The sequence below is a fragment of the Rana temporaria genome, chromosome 6 (genome assembly GCF_905171775.1).
Source record: "Rana temporaria chromosome 6, aRanTem1.1, whole genome shotgun sequence".
Lineage (NCBI taxonomy): Eukaryota > Metazoa > Chordata > Amphibia > Anura > Ranidae > Rana > Rana temporaria.
In genome coordinates, this window is record NC_053494.1 from 126,610,067 (window position 1) to 126,625,883 (window position 15,817).

Consider the following 15,817-nt stretch of genomic DNA (forward strand, 5'->3'; position numbering starts at 1 on the left):
ATTGTTTATTGTGAAAATGACAGTTGCAGTTTGGGAGTTAACCACAGGGGGCGCTGTAGGAGTTAGGGTTCACCTAGTGTGTGTTTACAACTGTAGGGGGGTGTGGCTGTAGGTCTGACGTCATCGATCGTGTCTCCCTATAAAATGGATCACACGATCGATGCAGCCGCCACAGTGAAGCACGGGGAAGCCGTGTTTACATACGGCTTTCCCCGTTCTTCAGCTCCGGGGAGCGATCGCGAGGGGGCGGCTAGAAACGAATAGCCGCGCCCTCATCCCGAATCGCTCCCCGACAATTTACGACCACCGCATGTACCGGGGGGGGGACCCCCGACCCGCGGAAAGGCGGGGACGTACATGTACGTCCATATGCCTGTATGTGCTATTCTGTGGACGTACATATACATGCGGCGGTCGTTAAGCGGTTATATGGATATATGTAACAATGAAAAATATTTTTACAGACACACATAGGTAGATTCAGGTAGATGTGCCTACACTTACGGCGGCGTAGCTTAGCGTGTTTAGGCTACGCCGCCGTAAGTTAGCTAGGCAAGTACATGATTCACAATGTACTTGCCCGCTAAGTTACAGCGGCGTAGCCTAAAGCGGGCGGGCGTAAGGGCGCCGAATTCAAATGTGTGTAAGGGGGGCGTGTTTTATGTTAATAAGGCTTGACCTTACGTTTTTGACGTTTTTTTTTTACTGCGCATGCGCCTACATTTCACAGTGTGCATTGCGGCTAAGTACGCCGCACGGGCCTATTGATTTTGACGTGGACGTAAACGACGTAAATCGCTATTCGCGGACGACTTACGCAAACGACGCAAACATTTTGAATCTCGAAGCGGGAACGGCGGCCATACTTTAACATTGCTATTCCATAAATAGATGGAACAACTTTAGGCCTGATAATGGCTTACGGAAACGGCGTAAATGTACTGCAGCGGCCGGGCGTACGTTCGTGAATCGGCGTATCTACTAATTTACATAATCTACGCCAACCGCAATGGAAGCGCCACCTAGCGGCCATCCGAAATATTGCAACCTAAGATAGGACGGCGCAAGCCGTCGTATCTTAGATATGTTTAAGCGTATCTCTGTTTGAGCATACACTTAAACATAAGTCGGCGTAGATTCTGAGTTAGGTCGGCTTATCTACTGATAAGCCGGCCTAACTCTTACTGAATCTACCTAACAGTGTTTATTTGCTTTCCAGCAGCATACTTCATTTAAAGTCCCAACCCTTTTTTCTTTTTCATGCAAACCAGAGCTTGAGGCATTTTTAGGTAGATTCACAAAGAGTTAGGCCGGCTTATCAGTAGATAAGCCGGCCTAACTCAAAATCTACGCCGGCGTTTGTTTAAGCGTATGCTCAAACAGAGATACTCTTAAACATATCTAAGATACGACGGCTTGCGCCGTCATATCTTAGATTGCAATTTTTCGGTTTGCTGCTAGGTGGCGCTTCCATTGCGGCCGGCGTAGAATATGTAAATGAGCTTCTACGTCGATTCACGAACATACGCCCGGCCGCCGCAGTCGCTTTACAGGGTTTCCGTAAGGCCTTAGGCGGCCTAAAGTTATTCCACCTATGCGGTGGAATAACAATGTTAAAGTATGGCCGCCGTTCCGGCCGCGAGGTTTGAATTTTTTACGTCGTTTGCGTAAGTCGTCCGCGAATCGGGAGTTACGTCGTTTACGTCCACGTCGAAATCAATAGGCCCGTACAGCGTACTTAGTCGCAATGCGCCCTGGGAAAAGTAGGTGCCCGGCGCATGCGCATTGTAAAAAAACTTCAAAAACGTGAGGTCAAGCCTCATTACCATACAACACGCCCCCTCCAACCAATTTGAATTAGGCGCCCTTACGCCCGGTCGTTTTAGGCTACGCCGCCGTAAATTAGCAGGTAAGTAGATTGAGAATCATTACTAGCCTAGCTAATTTACGGCGGCGTAGCCTAAACAGGCTAAGCTACGCCGCCACAAGTTTAATCCTATCTACCTGAATCTACCTATTTGACTTACATGTCCCAGGCCTCATTCAAGTCCCAAACTCTCTTTTCTGTTCCCACATGAATACAGAGATGGAAGCATGCACCCATGGACAGCAAATTCTGATACATGTACTATTGTGTCAGAACGTTCCATTCCTTTATTCCTTATAGACTCAAAAGTGTTTTCTACATATATATTAGGGAGTATTCGTAGGAAATGAAAAAATGAAAAGATGAATTTGAAAGAAAATGATGAAGAAAGAGAAAAGGGCAAAAAGAGGTTTGTACAAAAAATTAAGGAAGAGGGAAGAATGTAGAAGGAGAGGACACTGGACACATATGATAAATATATTTTTTTAACACAGAGGGACATAAACAGACAGACATGAGCATCATAATTCTATATAGACATAGGGCTATGCACGGAACTTGGACCCTAAAACGGGAGCCTACAAAAGGATACACAAGACTCTGATACGTTTTCTATATTTGTAGGGTCACTTTGTGAAGTGCCCGTTATGCACACACCAAGACTTAGATATTAACCACTACCCCACCGCGCCATAGCGAAAATACTGCTACAGCGCGGTGGAGTTATTCTGGGAGGACGTCCCTGGGACGTCCTCCCAGAATCCTTCACTCGCGCGCCCCCTGGGGCGCGCTCCCTGAATCATCTGTGAGCGCCGGGTCTAGAAGACCCGGCGCATCACAGATCGCGGTTAATCGCCGCTGATAGCGGCGGTTTACCACATTATCGCTCTGTCAAATGACGGAGCGATCACTTGTAAACAAACCGGCGTCATGTCATGACGCCGGTTCCTCCCTCTCTTCTCTGTACCGATCGGTACAGTGTGAGAGGAGAGGGGGAGAGCGGAAGCAGCAGCAGCAGCTGCTGTGGGCTGGATCTGTGACAAATGCAGTCACAGATCCATCCATCCCTCCCTGTTCAATACTCAGCAATACCAGCAATACGCTGCAATTAACCCCCCATACTCTGCAATACCCCCATACCCCCCATACTCTGCAATTAACCCCCCATACTCTGCAATTAACCCCCCATACTCTGCAATTAACCCCCCATACTCTGCAATAACCCCCCCATACTCTGCAATTAACCCCCCATACTCTGCAATTAACCCCCATACTCTGCAATAACCCCCCATACTCTGCAATAGCCCCCCCATACGCTGCAATACCCCCAATACTCTGCAATACCACCAAATACTCCGCAATACCTGCTAATATGACAGAAACAAGATTTATTTTTTTATTTTTACAGAATTTTCAGTGTTTTTTATTTTATAGCGCAAAAAATAAAAATTGCAGACGTGATCAAATACCACCAAAAGAAAGCTCTATTTGTGGGGAAAAAAAGGACAAACATTTCAGATGGGCACAATGTTGTATGACTGAGTAATTGTCATTCAAATTGTGAGAGCACCGAAAGCTGAAAATTGGTCTGGTGAGGAAGGGGGTTTAAGTGCCCAGTGGTCAAGAGGTTAATGACCTCTTTCCTTAGTAGAGGCGGATCTACATGATCTTTTTTTTCTCAATAAACAAAACTATTTTGTTAACCTGAACACTGTATTCTGTATCACTCCTTTGGCTGTCATTTTTTCCTCACAACTCTCAGTAGGAAGCCTTTTTTTTTATATGCATTATAGGGGCTACAGTGCCATTACCCCAATAGGTAAGCAGTGTTGGCACAAGGTTACATACATATTTACATATGCTAGATAGCATGTTTCCCCTTGGTTAGCTTTTTTGTTTAAGATGCTAATATACCAAAGATTAAAATCAGAAATAATGCCACAAACACCCTGGATGAATATGGTTATACACACGCTATGTTAATTGATACATTTATTATAATCTAAAGATAAAATTAGGTTTAAACAAAATAAATCTGATATTATTCCCGAAAGACTTAATGGAGATTTCCAGTATTAGAGTGCCATCTAGTGAACAAGTTAACCCATGGGCTGTGCAAACAATAAAATAGGAAGCTCAGAGAGAGAATAGAACCTCAACTTCATCTTGATCCTGATCCTCCATCTTGGGCTTCATCTTCATCTATCTCCAGCATCATCCATCCCCATCCAGCGGTATCCATCTTGAGGTCTTGATGCTTGATCAGCATCCATCTTGAGACCATATCCATTGATCCAAAGTGATCCATCTTGATTTCCAGGTCTTAACTAGGCAGCTGTCCCAAGATGGCTCCAAACTCAGCATAGTTTATGTAACAGATACATAATTTATGTAACAGATAAAATGTAACTCAATAATTACTTTGAAAACTCCCTTTTACCTCTGAGGATAAACAATTGTTTGTTCTTATCTGACTAATAGATTTTTGTTTGTTCTATGTGATATTCCGCTCACGGTATCATAACCCCTAAGCATCCAATAATTACATTTTAGCAGTATTAACATAGCCGGTAGATTGACTCAGCCCCTCTATCCTACTGCAGAGGATGAATGGGTCCAGACTGATAAATGCAGATCTAGTTCTCTGCTAGGTTAGCTAGATTAGTAGTACTTGGTTATGATATCTACGAGAGGAAATTATTTATTCAACTCACTGAAGTGCCACGGCATATCTATATTTAAAAAATTTAGAACATTTCCGCCATGTAAATTGAGGTAATATGTTGTGGATATAAATTCTATGGCCCGGATTCTCGTAGAGCGGCGCATATTTCGGCCGGTGTAGCGCATCTCATATGCGCTACGCCGACGTAACTCATAGAGGCAAGAGCAGTATTCACAAAGCACTCGCTCCCTACGTTGCGCCGGCGTAACGTAAATCCGTCGGCGTAAGCCCGCCTAATTCAAAGTAGGTGGAAGGTGGGCGGGCTACATGTAAATGAACCGTGACCCCATGCAAATGAATGGCCGAACGAACGGCACATGCACCGTCCCGTGGACGCTTCCCAGTGCGCATGCTCAGAATCACGTTGGACCGAACACCTAAGATACGTCGAATCACTGAACGTAACGTACGCCCAGCCCTATTCACGTAGTACTACGTAAACGACGTAAAATACGATGCCTGTTCCATCGTCCATACCTTTGCATGGGATGCGCCTCCTATATGTGGAATAACTTTACGCCGGACGTACGTCTTACGTAAATGGCGTATACTACTGCGACGGGCGCAAGTACGTTCGTGAATCGGCGTATCTTGGTCATTTGCATATTCTATGCGTAAATCAATGGAAGCGCCCCTTGCGGCCAGCGTAAATATGCGCACAGGCTCCGACAGGGTAGGAAACTTACGTCAGTCGGATGAAGCCAAATTTCAGGCGTATCTTGCATTAAGAGTCTGGCGCATAGATACGACGGCGCATCTGTGCACTTACGCGGCGTATCTAGAGATACGTCGGCGTACGTGCTACGAGAATCCGGGCTGATGTGTCTATGTCATATTATTAACCCTACTGCTATTCATGATTGTTAGTGACTTAATTGTAAATATAAATCTTAAATAATTTTTCTAGTTTCATAATCCATACCTTTACACAATTTTATTGTGCTTAAGAATATCTGCATATAACACAGATTTCAGGGAAAATTTAATTGGTCAGCGCAAATATATTGAATCATTTTTAAATATTAAAACCCACGCTATTAAAAGATCCCTACCAGTAGTTGTACTAAATCAAAATTATTTGATCTAAAACAGTGTATATCAATGCAGCTCTAAAAAATCCCTAAGTATCCTAAACCAGTGCAATATCATACACCAGGGGTCTCAAACTGGTGGCCATCCAGCTGTTGCGAAACTACAAGTACCATCATGCCTCTGCCTGTGGGAGTCATGCTTGTAAATGTCAGCCTTGCAATGCCTCAAGGACTTGTAGTTTTCAACAGCTGGAGGGCCGCCAGTTTGATACCCCTGTCATACACAATTATCATATATATATATATATATATATATATATATATATATATATATATATATATATATATATATATATATATATATATATTTGTGCAGATTCAAAATAGATCAATCTGTGCTTTTAAACTGTGCAATCCATGCATATCCTAAACAAATAAAAATAATTTGTCCTCTTTTTATAACATTCACTTGCTGTGTAGTCTATGGGGCAGATCCACAGAGAGAGTACGCCGGCGTACTTTCAAATTTCCCGCGTCGTATCTTTAGTTTGAATCCTCAAACCAAGATACGACGGCATCTGGGTTAGATCCGACAGGCGTACGGCTTCGTACGCCTTCGGATCTTAGATGCAATACTTCGGCGTCCGCTGGGTGGAGTTTGCGTCGTTTTCCGCTTTGAGTATGCAAATTAGCTATTTCCGACGATCCACGAACGTACGAGCGGCCGTCGCATTCTTTTACGTCGTCTCTAGTCGACTTTTTCCGGCGTATAGTTAAAGCTGGTGTTTTGAGGCGTATAGTTAGACTTGCCATGTTAAGTATGGCCGTCGTTCCCGCGTTTAATTTGAATTTTTTTTTTGCGTAAGTCGTCCGTGAATCGGGATGGACGTAATTCACGTGTATGTTAAAAAAACTGACGTCCTAGCAACGTCATTTAGCGCAATGCACGGCGGGAAATTTAGGGACGGCGCATGCGCAGTTCATTCGGCGCGGGGACGCGCTTCATTTAAATGAAACACGCCCCCTAATCGCCGATTTTAATTTCGCACCGTTACGCCACCAGAGATAGACAATGCCGCCGTAACTTACGGCGCAAAATCTTTAAGGATTCGAAGATAACACAAGTAAGTTACGGCGGCGTAGCGTATCTCTGATACACTGCGCCGGGGCAGATATTTGTGGATCTGCCCCTATGTGTTTCTGTTTCAATCACCACATGATCACCTCCACCTGCACAAGCCACTCACCAGATTGTTAGACCCACTATTAGCCCATGTTCACATTGGGTCAATTTGGCATGTGATTTGACATGTCAAATCGCATGCCAAATCTGCGGCTATAACTGGCAATGGCATTATCTGAATCAGTGCTGCGCCAACTTTTCCGCGCTGCACCAATTCCCGAAAGGCGACTCGGGGGTGATTTGAATACACATCTGTGCAGGACCCAACACAGATGTCTGTCAAATCGCCCTGGAAGTCGGACTGCATTCCATACCACTCCTCCACTCCAGAACTTTTATCTCTTTCCAAATGTCACTGCCCTTCCTCCTCTCTCCACAGTTTTATCCTTGAAGGTTCCACTACTCCAAAGGGGATTTTATCACTCTAAGAATTTTACCACCAGGAACTTTCTTGTGACTCTCTGCTTCTTTAACAACTAATGCATAACTTTCTCTGAAGCCCCGTACACACGACCAGTTTCCTCGGCAGAATTCAGCTTCCGACCGAGTTTCTGGCTGAATTCTGCCGAGAAACCCGGCCGTGTGTACAATTTCGCCGAGGAAGCCGACGAGGAGCTCGACGAGGAAATAGAGAACATGTTCTCTATTTCCTCGTTGTTCTATGGGAGCTCTCGGCCCGCCGAGCTCCTCGGCGGCTTCAGGGCTGAACTGGCCGAGGAACTCGATGTGTTTGGCACGTCGAGTTCCTCGGCCGTGTGTACGGGGCCTTACTCTTCCCAGGTTGCCGGAATTTAGATGAAAGCACAGGAAACTTTCATAGTCACTCACTTTATTTAAAACAAGTTAAAAACAATGCACTAACATTTTACAGTGCTGTCCCCCAGCACCAGGCATAAGCGCACAATCACTGACAGTCTCTGCTCCAACGCACGATACACATGACAATAACTGGCGTATAAGTGTAAACACACATGTGTAAGCCTCTGGGGGCGAATCTTCTCATAGCAGGACATGCTTCTTTTTTAAACACACATGAAAGCACTGCAATAGTACAATCTAAGCTCATTGAAATATATTCATGCTGTACAGAATTTATATTAAAGTGGAGTTCCGACAATTTTTTTTTTTCAGCATTTTTTACAAATACTGCAGCTGCTGACGTTTATTATTCGGACACTTACCTGTCCTGGGGCCCACGATGTCCTCACCTAAAGCCGATCTGTCCCTCGGCTCTTGGGTGGAGGTGCCGCCATCTTCGGTAAGCGAATCAGTAAGTGAAGCCCTGCGGCTTCACTTCCTGGTTCCCTACTGCACATGTGCGAGTCATGCTGCACGATCCCACTGGTCCCTGCTGTCTTCTGAGACCTGTGTGTCTCCCAGAAGACAACGGGGGACGAAGTAGGCACCAGACATGGCATAGGTCACCGCAGTGATCTATGCCCAGAAGTGGGAGCAAATACCTGGTTTACACAGGTATCTGTTCCCTCCCCCCATCCTGAAAGGTGCCAAATGTAACAACGGAGGGGGGGAGGATTCAGAAAAGCAGAAGTTCCATTTTTGGGTGGAACTCCACTTTAAGTTTAAAAACACACCCATCTGCATCTGGTGTAGTCGTTAATGGACCTAAAAATCTTTTTTTTTACAGCTGGCCTAAGTGTAATGATATAGCACATAGGCCCCCTTTATTAACTACTTGCCGACCATGCTATAGCCGAATGACGGCTACAGTAGGGACCTCCAGTTGATCACGCCTGCCGTGCACCCGCTGCTGGGTGAGGGTGGTGCGCTCTGTGTTCACAGTGGAGTGTCCAATCACAGCTGATCACGATGTAAACAGAAGCCGGTTATCGGCTGTCTTCACCGCTCCGTCTCATGCTGTCAGTGTGAGGAGAAGAGAAAAGAGACGATAATCAGCTTCTGCCAATCTGTGTCCACGACTGCTGTCAATTTGTGCTCATCAATGCTGTCAATGAGTGCCAACCACTGCTGCCAATGAGTGCCGACCAGTGTCTCCTCATCAACGTCAACTATTAGTGGCACCAACCAGTGCCCATCAGTGCCACATATCAATGCCCATTAGTGCCAACTATCAGTGCCTATTAGTGCTGCCTATTAGTGCCCATCAGTGCTGGCTATTGGTGCAGCCTCATCAGTGCCTCTTCATCAGTGCCCACCAGTGCGCCTCATCAGTGCCCATCAATGTGACCACATCAGTTATGGAGAAAAATTACCAAAATTTTATAACAAACTATAAAAACTTTATTTTTTTTCAAAATGTTAAGTCTTTATTCCTTTAAAAAAAAAAAAAAAAAAAAACAGCAGTGATTAACCACTTCAATACAGGGCTTTAATACCCACCTCCATACCGGGCCTATTCTGGCTCTTCTCTCCTACATGTACAAATCATCATTCTTTTGCTAGAAAATTACTTAGACCCCCCAAACATTATATATGTTTTTTTAGCAGACACCCTAGGCCTTTTTTGTAAAAAAAAAATGGTTTCATGAATTAAAAAATAACAAAACAGTAAAGTTAGCCCAATTTTTTTGTAAAATATGAAAGATGATGTTACGCCGAGTAAATAGATAGCTAACATGTAATGGTTTAAAATTGTGCACACTCATGGAATGGCGCCAAACTTCATTACTTAAAAATGACTATAGGCAACGCTTTAAAAATGTTACAGGTTACCAGTTTAGAGTTACAGAGGAGGTCTCGTGCTAGAATTGTTGCACACGCTCTAACGCACACGGGGACACCTCACATGTGTGGTTTGAATGACGTTTACATACGTGGGCGGGACTTACGTGTGCGTTCGCTTCTGAGCGCGAGCTACCGGGGACAGGGGCGTTTTAATTATTTGTTTTTACTTATTTTTTAATTTTTTACACTTTTTTTTTGATCGCTTTTATTCCTATTACAAGGAATGTAAACATCCCTTGTAATAGGAATAGTGTGTGACAGGTCCTCTTTAAGCAGAGATGCGGGGTCAATAAAACCCCACATCTCTCCTCCAGGCTGAAAAGAATGAGATTGTGAAAAAAAATTCACTGATCTCATTCTTACTAGCCGCAATTGCGGTTTGTTTACTTACGGGTACCCGGGCGTGAGGTCATCACATCGCGCCTGTGCCTCCGACGGTCATAGAGATTACTGGAGACCATCTGGTCACCAGTCATTTCTATGCCTCCCACCCGGCGCACGGCAATCATCTCTCCGGGCCCCCAAAGGCACGGGAGAGCCCAGAGAAGCACCGGATGGCAGCGGGAGGAAGGGGGGATGTTCCCTCCCGCCGCCTATAAGAACGATCAAGCGGCGGAACCCCCGCTTTGATCATTCTTATGGTGCGCAGGATCGCCGCCGGAACAAAATGATATCTGAATGGTGCCTCTAGGTGCAGGCATCATTCAGATATCACCGCACAAAGTACAGGACCGGGGATAAGAGATCCCCTTTTTGGACGTCATATGACGGTGTGCGGTTTTGAAGTGGTTAAATACCACCAAAAGAAAGCTCTATTTATGTGAAAAAAAATTGAAAACTATTTAGTTTGGGTACAGTGTTGCATGACTGCACAATTGTCATTCAAAGTGCGACAGCATGAGTAAGCTGAAAATTGGCCTGGTGAGAAAGGGGGTGAAAGTGCCCTGTGGGCAAGTTTTTAATGTTGTCTTTGTGAACTTCATTTGAGTTCATGACGCTGCAATTTTTGTTATTGCCCCTAATGTACCATTAACATCTAAAAGGAGAACATGTACATGTAATACGTCTTTCTTTATGGTGTCATAAAGGAAATAAATATTTTGCTAATGTGCCTGCAAAGTATTTACAGATCACTTTAGAGACTACCATAAAAACATTTTTGGATTATGGTAGTGTCTTTATAAAAGGCTTGTTAAATACTTGTGAAATAGCCCTGTTAGTGCCCTATTACTTATTAATACATAAAATGACACGTCTGCATATAATCTTAACATATTCTGTAATGGTGTGTTCACAAGAAGGGAGGATAAAATGGCTTACTTGATGAAAAAAGATGGCAACGTTTATTTTTTAAACCCCCCCCCCCCAACTAAAAAAATGATTTAAAGAAATAAATCTCAATACTATACTCAGCACACATATGCCACAGTCCTGTATGCTTTAATCACTGTGCTACAAGTGGAAGTGTAACAGACATGTACAAACCTCAGTGTACACATTACATTACACATGCTTTTCTACACACAGCCTACCCTAAAGAAGAACTTCATGAATAATGTACTTAAAGTGCAGTGGTCAGGAGTATGGTATATACAGTCTACATATGGAGTGCAGTAGTCAGCAGCATAAAATGTAAAACATTGTGGGGGAATGGAGGCTGATTGGTTACTATGCACACCTGCTCCAGATCCTGTCTGGCTCCAAATTTAGCTTAAAAAAAAGTATCTACAGTACAGGGGTTAGAATTGCATAATGCACAGCCCACTTTACAGGTTATAACCAAAAATGTAATTCTCCTCCCAGTACAAATCCCCATCCAAGCTTATATCTCCACTGTAAATATCTCCCCTAACTTCCCTAAGGCCCCTTTCACCCTTGCGATTTTGACACAATTTTGCCGTGATTTCAGGGAATGCCTGTTTAGCTTGCATCAAAGTTGGACCAAAGTAGTACAGGGACTACTTTGAAGACGGTGCGACTTTTAGTCACACAGATATGAATGATACTTATTGAAAATCATGGGGTACGACTTATGCGACTTGGCAGTGCCAAGTCGCAGAACAAGTCGCACAAGTGTGAAAGGGGCCTAAATCACCCCTGCCAGCCCAACTCCAATTTGGTCAACAGCATGCAGACTTTCTACTGAGAAAAATATATATTGGAATATCAACCTATGGAATGCGAGGCAGAATATTATATTATATTTAGTTACAAAATAGTAAACTCAAGGCCAGCCTTTCCAATCTATTTAAGTCACAGCACCCTTTAGAAGTAAGCCAAATCTAGAGAAACCCCCATCTAAAATGTAAAAAACATAATTGTATCTTACCAATGGAAAGCCCAAGCCTGGGCAAAAGCACACAACTGTCTTGATGAAATTAACATCACATCAGAATCCTCCCTACACATCAGAGACCCCCCTATACATGACAGCCCCCCTCAAATACAAGTCACCCCTATACATCAGATACCCCTTCTACACGAGTTCCCTATCATATCAGAGTCCCTCCATCACATCAGAGCCTTCTCATCACATCAATGTACCACCATCACCACCAAGCCAGTATTACTTCAGAGTCCCCCATCACAAAGCCCTCCCCTTCCCCCAAGTAACACAGTTCCCACTTTACAGAGCCCACCAGCCACACAGTACCCCTATCACAGGGCCCCCCAATTACACAACCCCATCTTCACATCAGAGCAGGGCCCTACCTTTTAGCTCCAGAAGCGCAGAAGGGGACAGGAGGTGGAGTAGGTCTGGAGGAAACAAACGTATTTCTTCTCCTGAATGCTGGGGAGGCCCTGCATGTCACCTGCCCTGGTTCAGAGTCGTGCACTGCCATGGTGCAGGTGAGCCAGTCACCAACACCAGAGTGACGAATGATGCCACATGTCCTGGCCCTAGACTGTCACTGGTTTCTATGGTGGTGGCAGCCAGCTGCCCTGTACTATTGCAGCTCATGACGCTGATCCGGGGGAAAACTGGGTTCTATGCTTGTGGCATCCCAGGGGAACACTGTTCTAGTCTAAAAATGATTTGTAACACAAAGTGCAGCACCTCAATGCAGCAACAAATAAATATAAATGTAAAGTAATAGCGTGTCACATAAATCACAATGTGCCATAGCATAAGAAATGTGTTTTAATAAAAACTAAAATAAACCACTAGAAGTATGTGAATAAATAATGTGAATACAAGTTAATTTAAAGTCCAATATGGCACATTTGGTTCTTCTTGCTTGTTTAGAATATTTATATTTAAAGTGCTTGGCTGTCCTTAGCATAATAACTAGTTTTAGTGATGTGTACATTTCACTAACAAAAGAGTGAAGTTATTTAGAGTATGCTGCTAACAGTAATAAGCACGCACACAGCTCCTATAAATGTATATAGTTACAGTAAAATGTTGGATTGTTATTACATTGTCATAATGTTATCTCACTATTGTTGGTATTGTAACAACGTCAAACTCCTGCCTCTGTATTATTGTCTTTAAGATCCTTTAAGGATAAGAAAAACTGCAGTCTAACACTAGTTACAATACGTTATACTAATAATTACAATAAATTGATCCTATGCGTAGTTTTGGTCTATGCCTAATAATTGTATGTATTCTACTCTTACAATGTATTAATTGCATACCCGTTTAAGTTATGCATTTACATATCAGTTTAATTCTATCTATTGCTATTTTTGAAATTTCACTTAGATGTTAATTATATATTCCATGTTATTTTTTAAGAATTATATAGCTATTTTTTTTATCTTCTTCCCATATTTTATATCAGTACCTGGCTATCTAATTTTTTAATATGTATCCTTACATATTTATGCTCAATATCCTTTATCTACCATACCAGTCAACAGTGTATACTGATCATAATCGTTTATGTGTTCTTTGTAGCTCTGATGAAGGAGGACTCCTGAAATGTGTTGGATTGAATCTGTACTTAATACATTCTTTTAGGGTCTTCCTTCTTGCAAATATGGGGCCAGATTCACAGAAGAAATACGCCGGCGTATCTACTGGTATTTTAAAATTTGCCGCGTCGTATCTTTAGTTTGAATCCTCAAACCAAGATATGACGGCTTTTGGCATCGATCCGACAGGCGTACGGCTTCGTACGCCTTCGGATCGTAGGTGTAATACTTTGCGGCGATCCCGCCTGCCGGGCACACGCACGGGAGTCGGGGGTGAGCGGGGGGCGCACAAGAGCCGACGTATAGCTACGTGCTCTCGCGCAGGGGAGCTGACCTGCCGCCGTAAATGACGGTCGGCAACCAGTTAAGGGTGAAATTTACTTTATATAGATGAGGTTTACATAAGCTGTTTTAACCATGCTAAACCTGTTCTTGTGCTAGAAAATGCCCCCTTATTAACCGTAATATATTTTTTTATACAGAAACAAAACCAATACAGCATAAAAAAGTAAATAGTAAATAAAAAAATGTAAAATTGTTTTTAAATGATTTTGTGCATTAGGCAGCCCACTCAATTAGAAGTGGCATAATGCATATGTGCTAGAATATGATAACTGAGTGAATGGGCCCTCAATAAAGTAAATGAAACTACCCTTAAATATACACCCTCTAAATAAGCAAATATAAAAACAGTTTTCACCTAAGTATCACAGTAAGCAAAACTGAGTGTTTCTGAAAACACTCTGTTCATCCTTACTGATATACTGAGCGAAAATATTCTCTACTATACTAGCATCTTCTGTTCTGATGAACTCTCAAGACTTTTACATATATATATCAATGTATGCAAATAATACCTCTTTTATGAAATATAATTTTTAAAAGTCAGGCTAATTAGTTAAGAAACCCTTCTATCAACTTAACGTGGATTTTCCAAAAATTGTATCTGCTTTGAGTAATTTGTAGTATTGCATGTGGTTACTTTCTTTCAATATCAAGTCTATAAATCAGCCTCTCTCAACATTTTTAACACAATGAAATCTTTAAAATAACTTTCTGGTTTCAGGGAACCCTCATTAATAATCACTATATCTACAGCTCACGATACCTTAGTATATTGGTCATATTGTGGCTAATGCTCTTTACATTTAAGGTCATTAGGAGGAATCCCCAATCATTGTTGCCAATGGTTATTTATCTGAAAGGAAGACAGAAAGCAACCTTTGGAGGAAGCCTAGGAATCCACGGAGCCCTGGTTGAAAAAACTGCTATTGATGAATGCTTACAATTAAAAATATTTTTTATACTCTACAATGTATTGCATATCATTCATAGTGAAAATATGATAAATGTTTCTGTACTCACCCATAATATGTGACCTTTTTTGAGATGACTGGTTGTGGATACAGAAGGCAGGAAAGCAGGAAAATTGTCCAAGTTTGAGACTTCATCATTTATTCTCAGGCTGTATCTTGTAGAGTGTGGTGGATGATCCTGCGGAATCTATGAGTTACATGCACATTTATTCTGGTATAAATTTGCAACCCGGTTGTAAAATGCAATAAAGATAATGTTATCTTCACTATCTCCCCTTGCCAATTAGTTTTACAAGACAACAATAAAGATCCTTATGACAGCTTTTTATATACAGTACCTATCCTTTTTACCTTTGTATAACATAGCATTCAACACTTTGCAAATATTATAAATTGAAAGTTTCTTTTGGAACAGATAATAAGATCTTTAGAAAAAAAAAATTGTAATGACTATTCATATAAATTCTATGAAAATTGTTCTATCATAACTGTATGTTAGGGCACTTTAACATGGGCATTCCAATCAGGTCTGGCTCTCAGTTTTTCAGGCAGACCTGATTGGAAATGCAGCCCTATGGACAGGAGGATGTAAATGGACTTGTGCCTGTTTACACCCACCTCCTTCCACATCTGTCTAGGTCTAAAAAAAAAAAAAGACCTAAATATGATGGATCGGAGGTAGCTTGATGTAAACAGACAGTGGAGGCTTTTTACATCTGACCACCTATAGAGCGGTCATGGTTCATGAAATTTGACCAGGGAACATATATCTGCAGTGTTTTCTTATCCCCCTTCATAGCCCTGTGTCCCATAGCTGTCTCCATGCCCATTCTTCTGTTATCATCATGATAATGTCTGACAAGTTCTCCTCAGCCTGAGTTTTGTGTTGGTGAGGATGCTATAAATAGATTAGCAGAGTGCTGAACCATTAAACAAACAGTTCTCTACCTATGAGGAGAGGGGGTGTGTGACTTTCCTCCAATCAGCTGTCTTTGCTGCATGCCCAGGCTTCACTGCAGTGCTGAACAAGAAGAGAAAATCTACTAACATGATCTGAACTTTCCAAAGAAT

The 15,817-nt window shown here is 42.6% G+C and overlaps 1 protein-coding gene across 1 annotated transcript in view; it reads right to left on the bottom strand.

Annotated features, from left to right (window-relative positions):
• LOC120943781 (carboxypeptidase O-like) overlaps positions 1-14,944 on the bottom strand; it is a 56,620-nt gene extending 41,676 nt beyond the window's left edge. Inside the window, exon 1 of the mRNA XM_040357328.1 lies at positions 14,796-14,944. Within this exon, the coding sequence (XP_040213262.1) occupies positions 14,796-14,884 (89 nt within the window). The 5' untranslated portion in view covers positions 14,885-14,944. The remainder of the gene's footprint in view (positions 1-14,795) is intronic.
• Between the last annotated feature and the right edge of the window lie 873 nt (positions 14,945-15,817).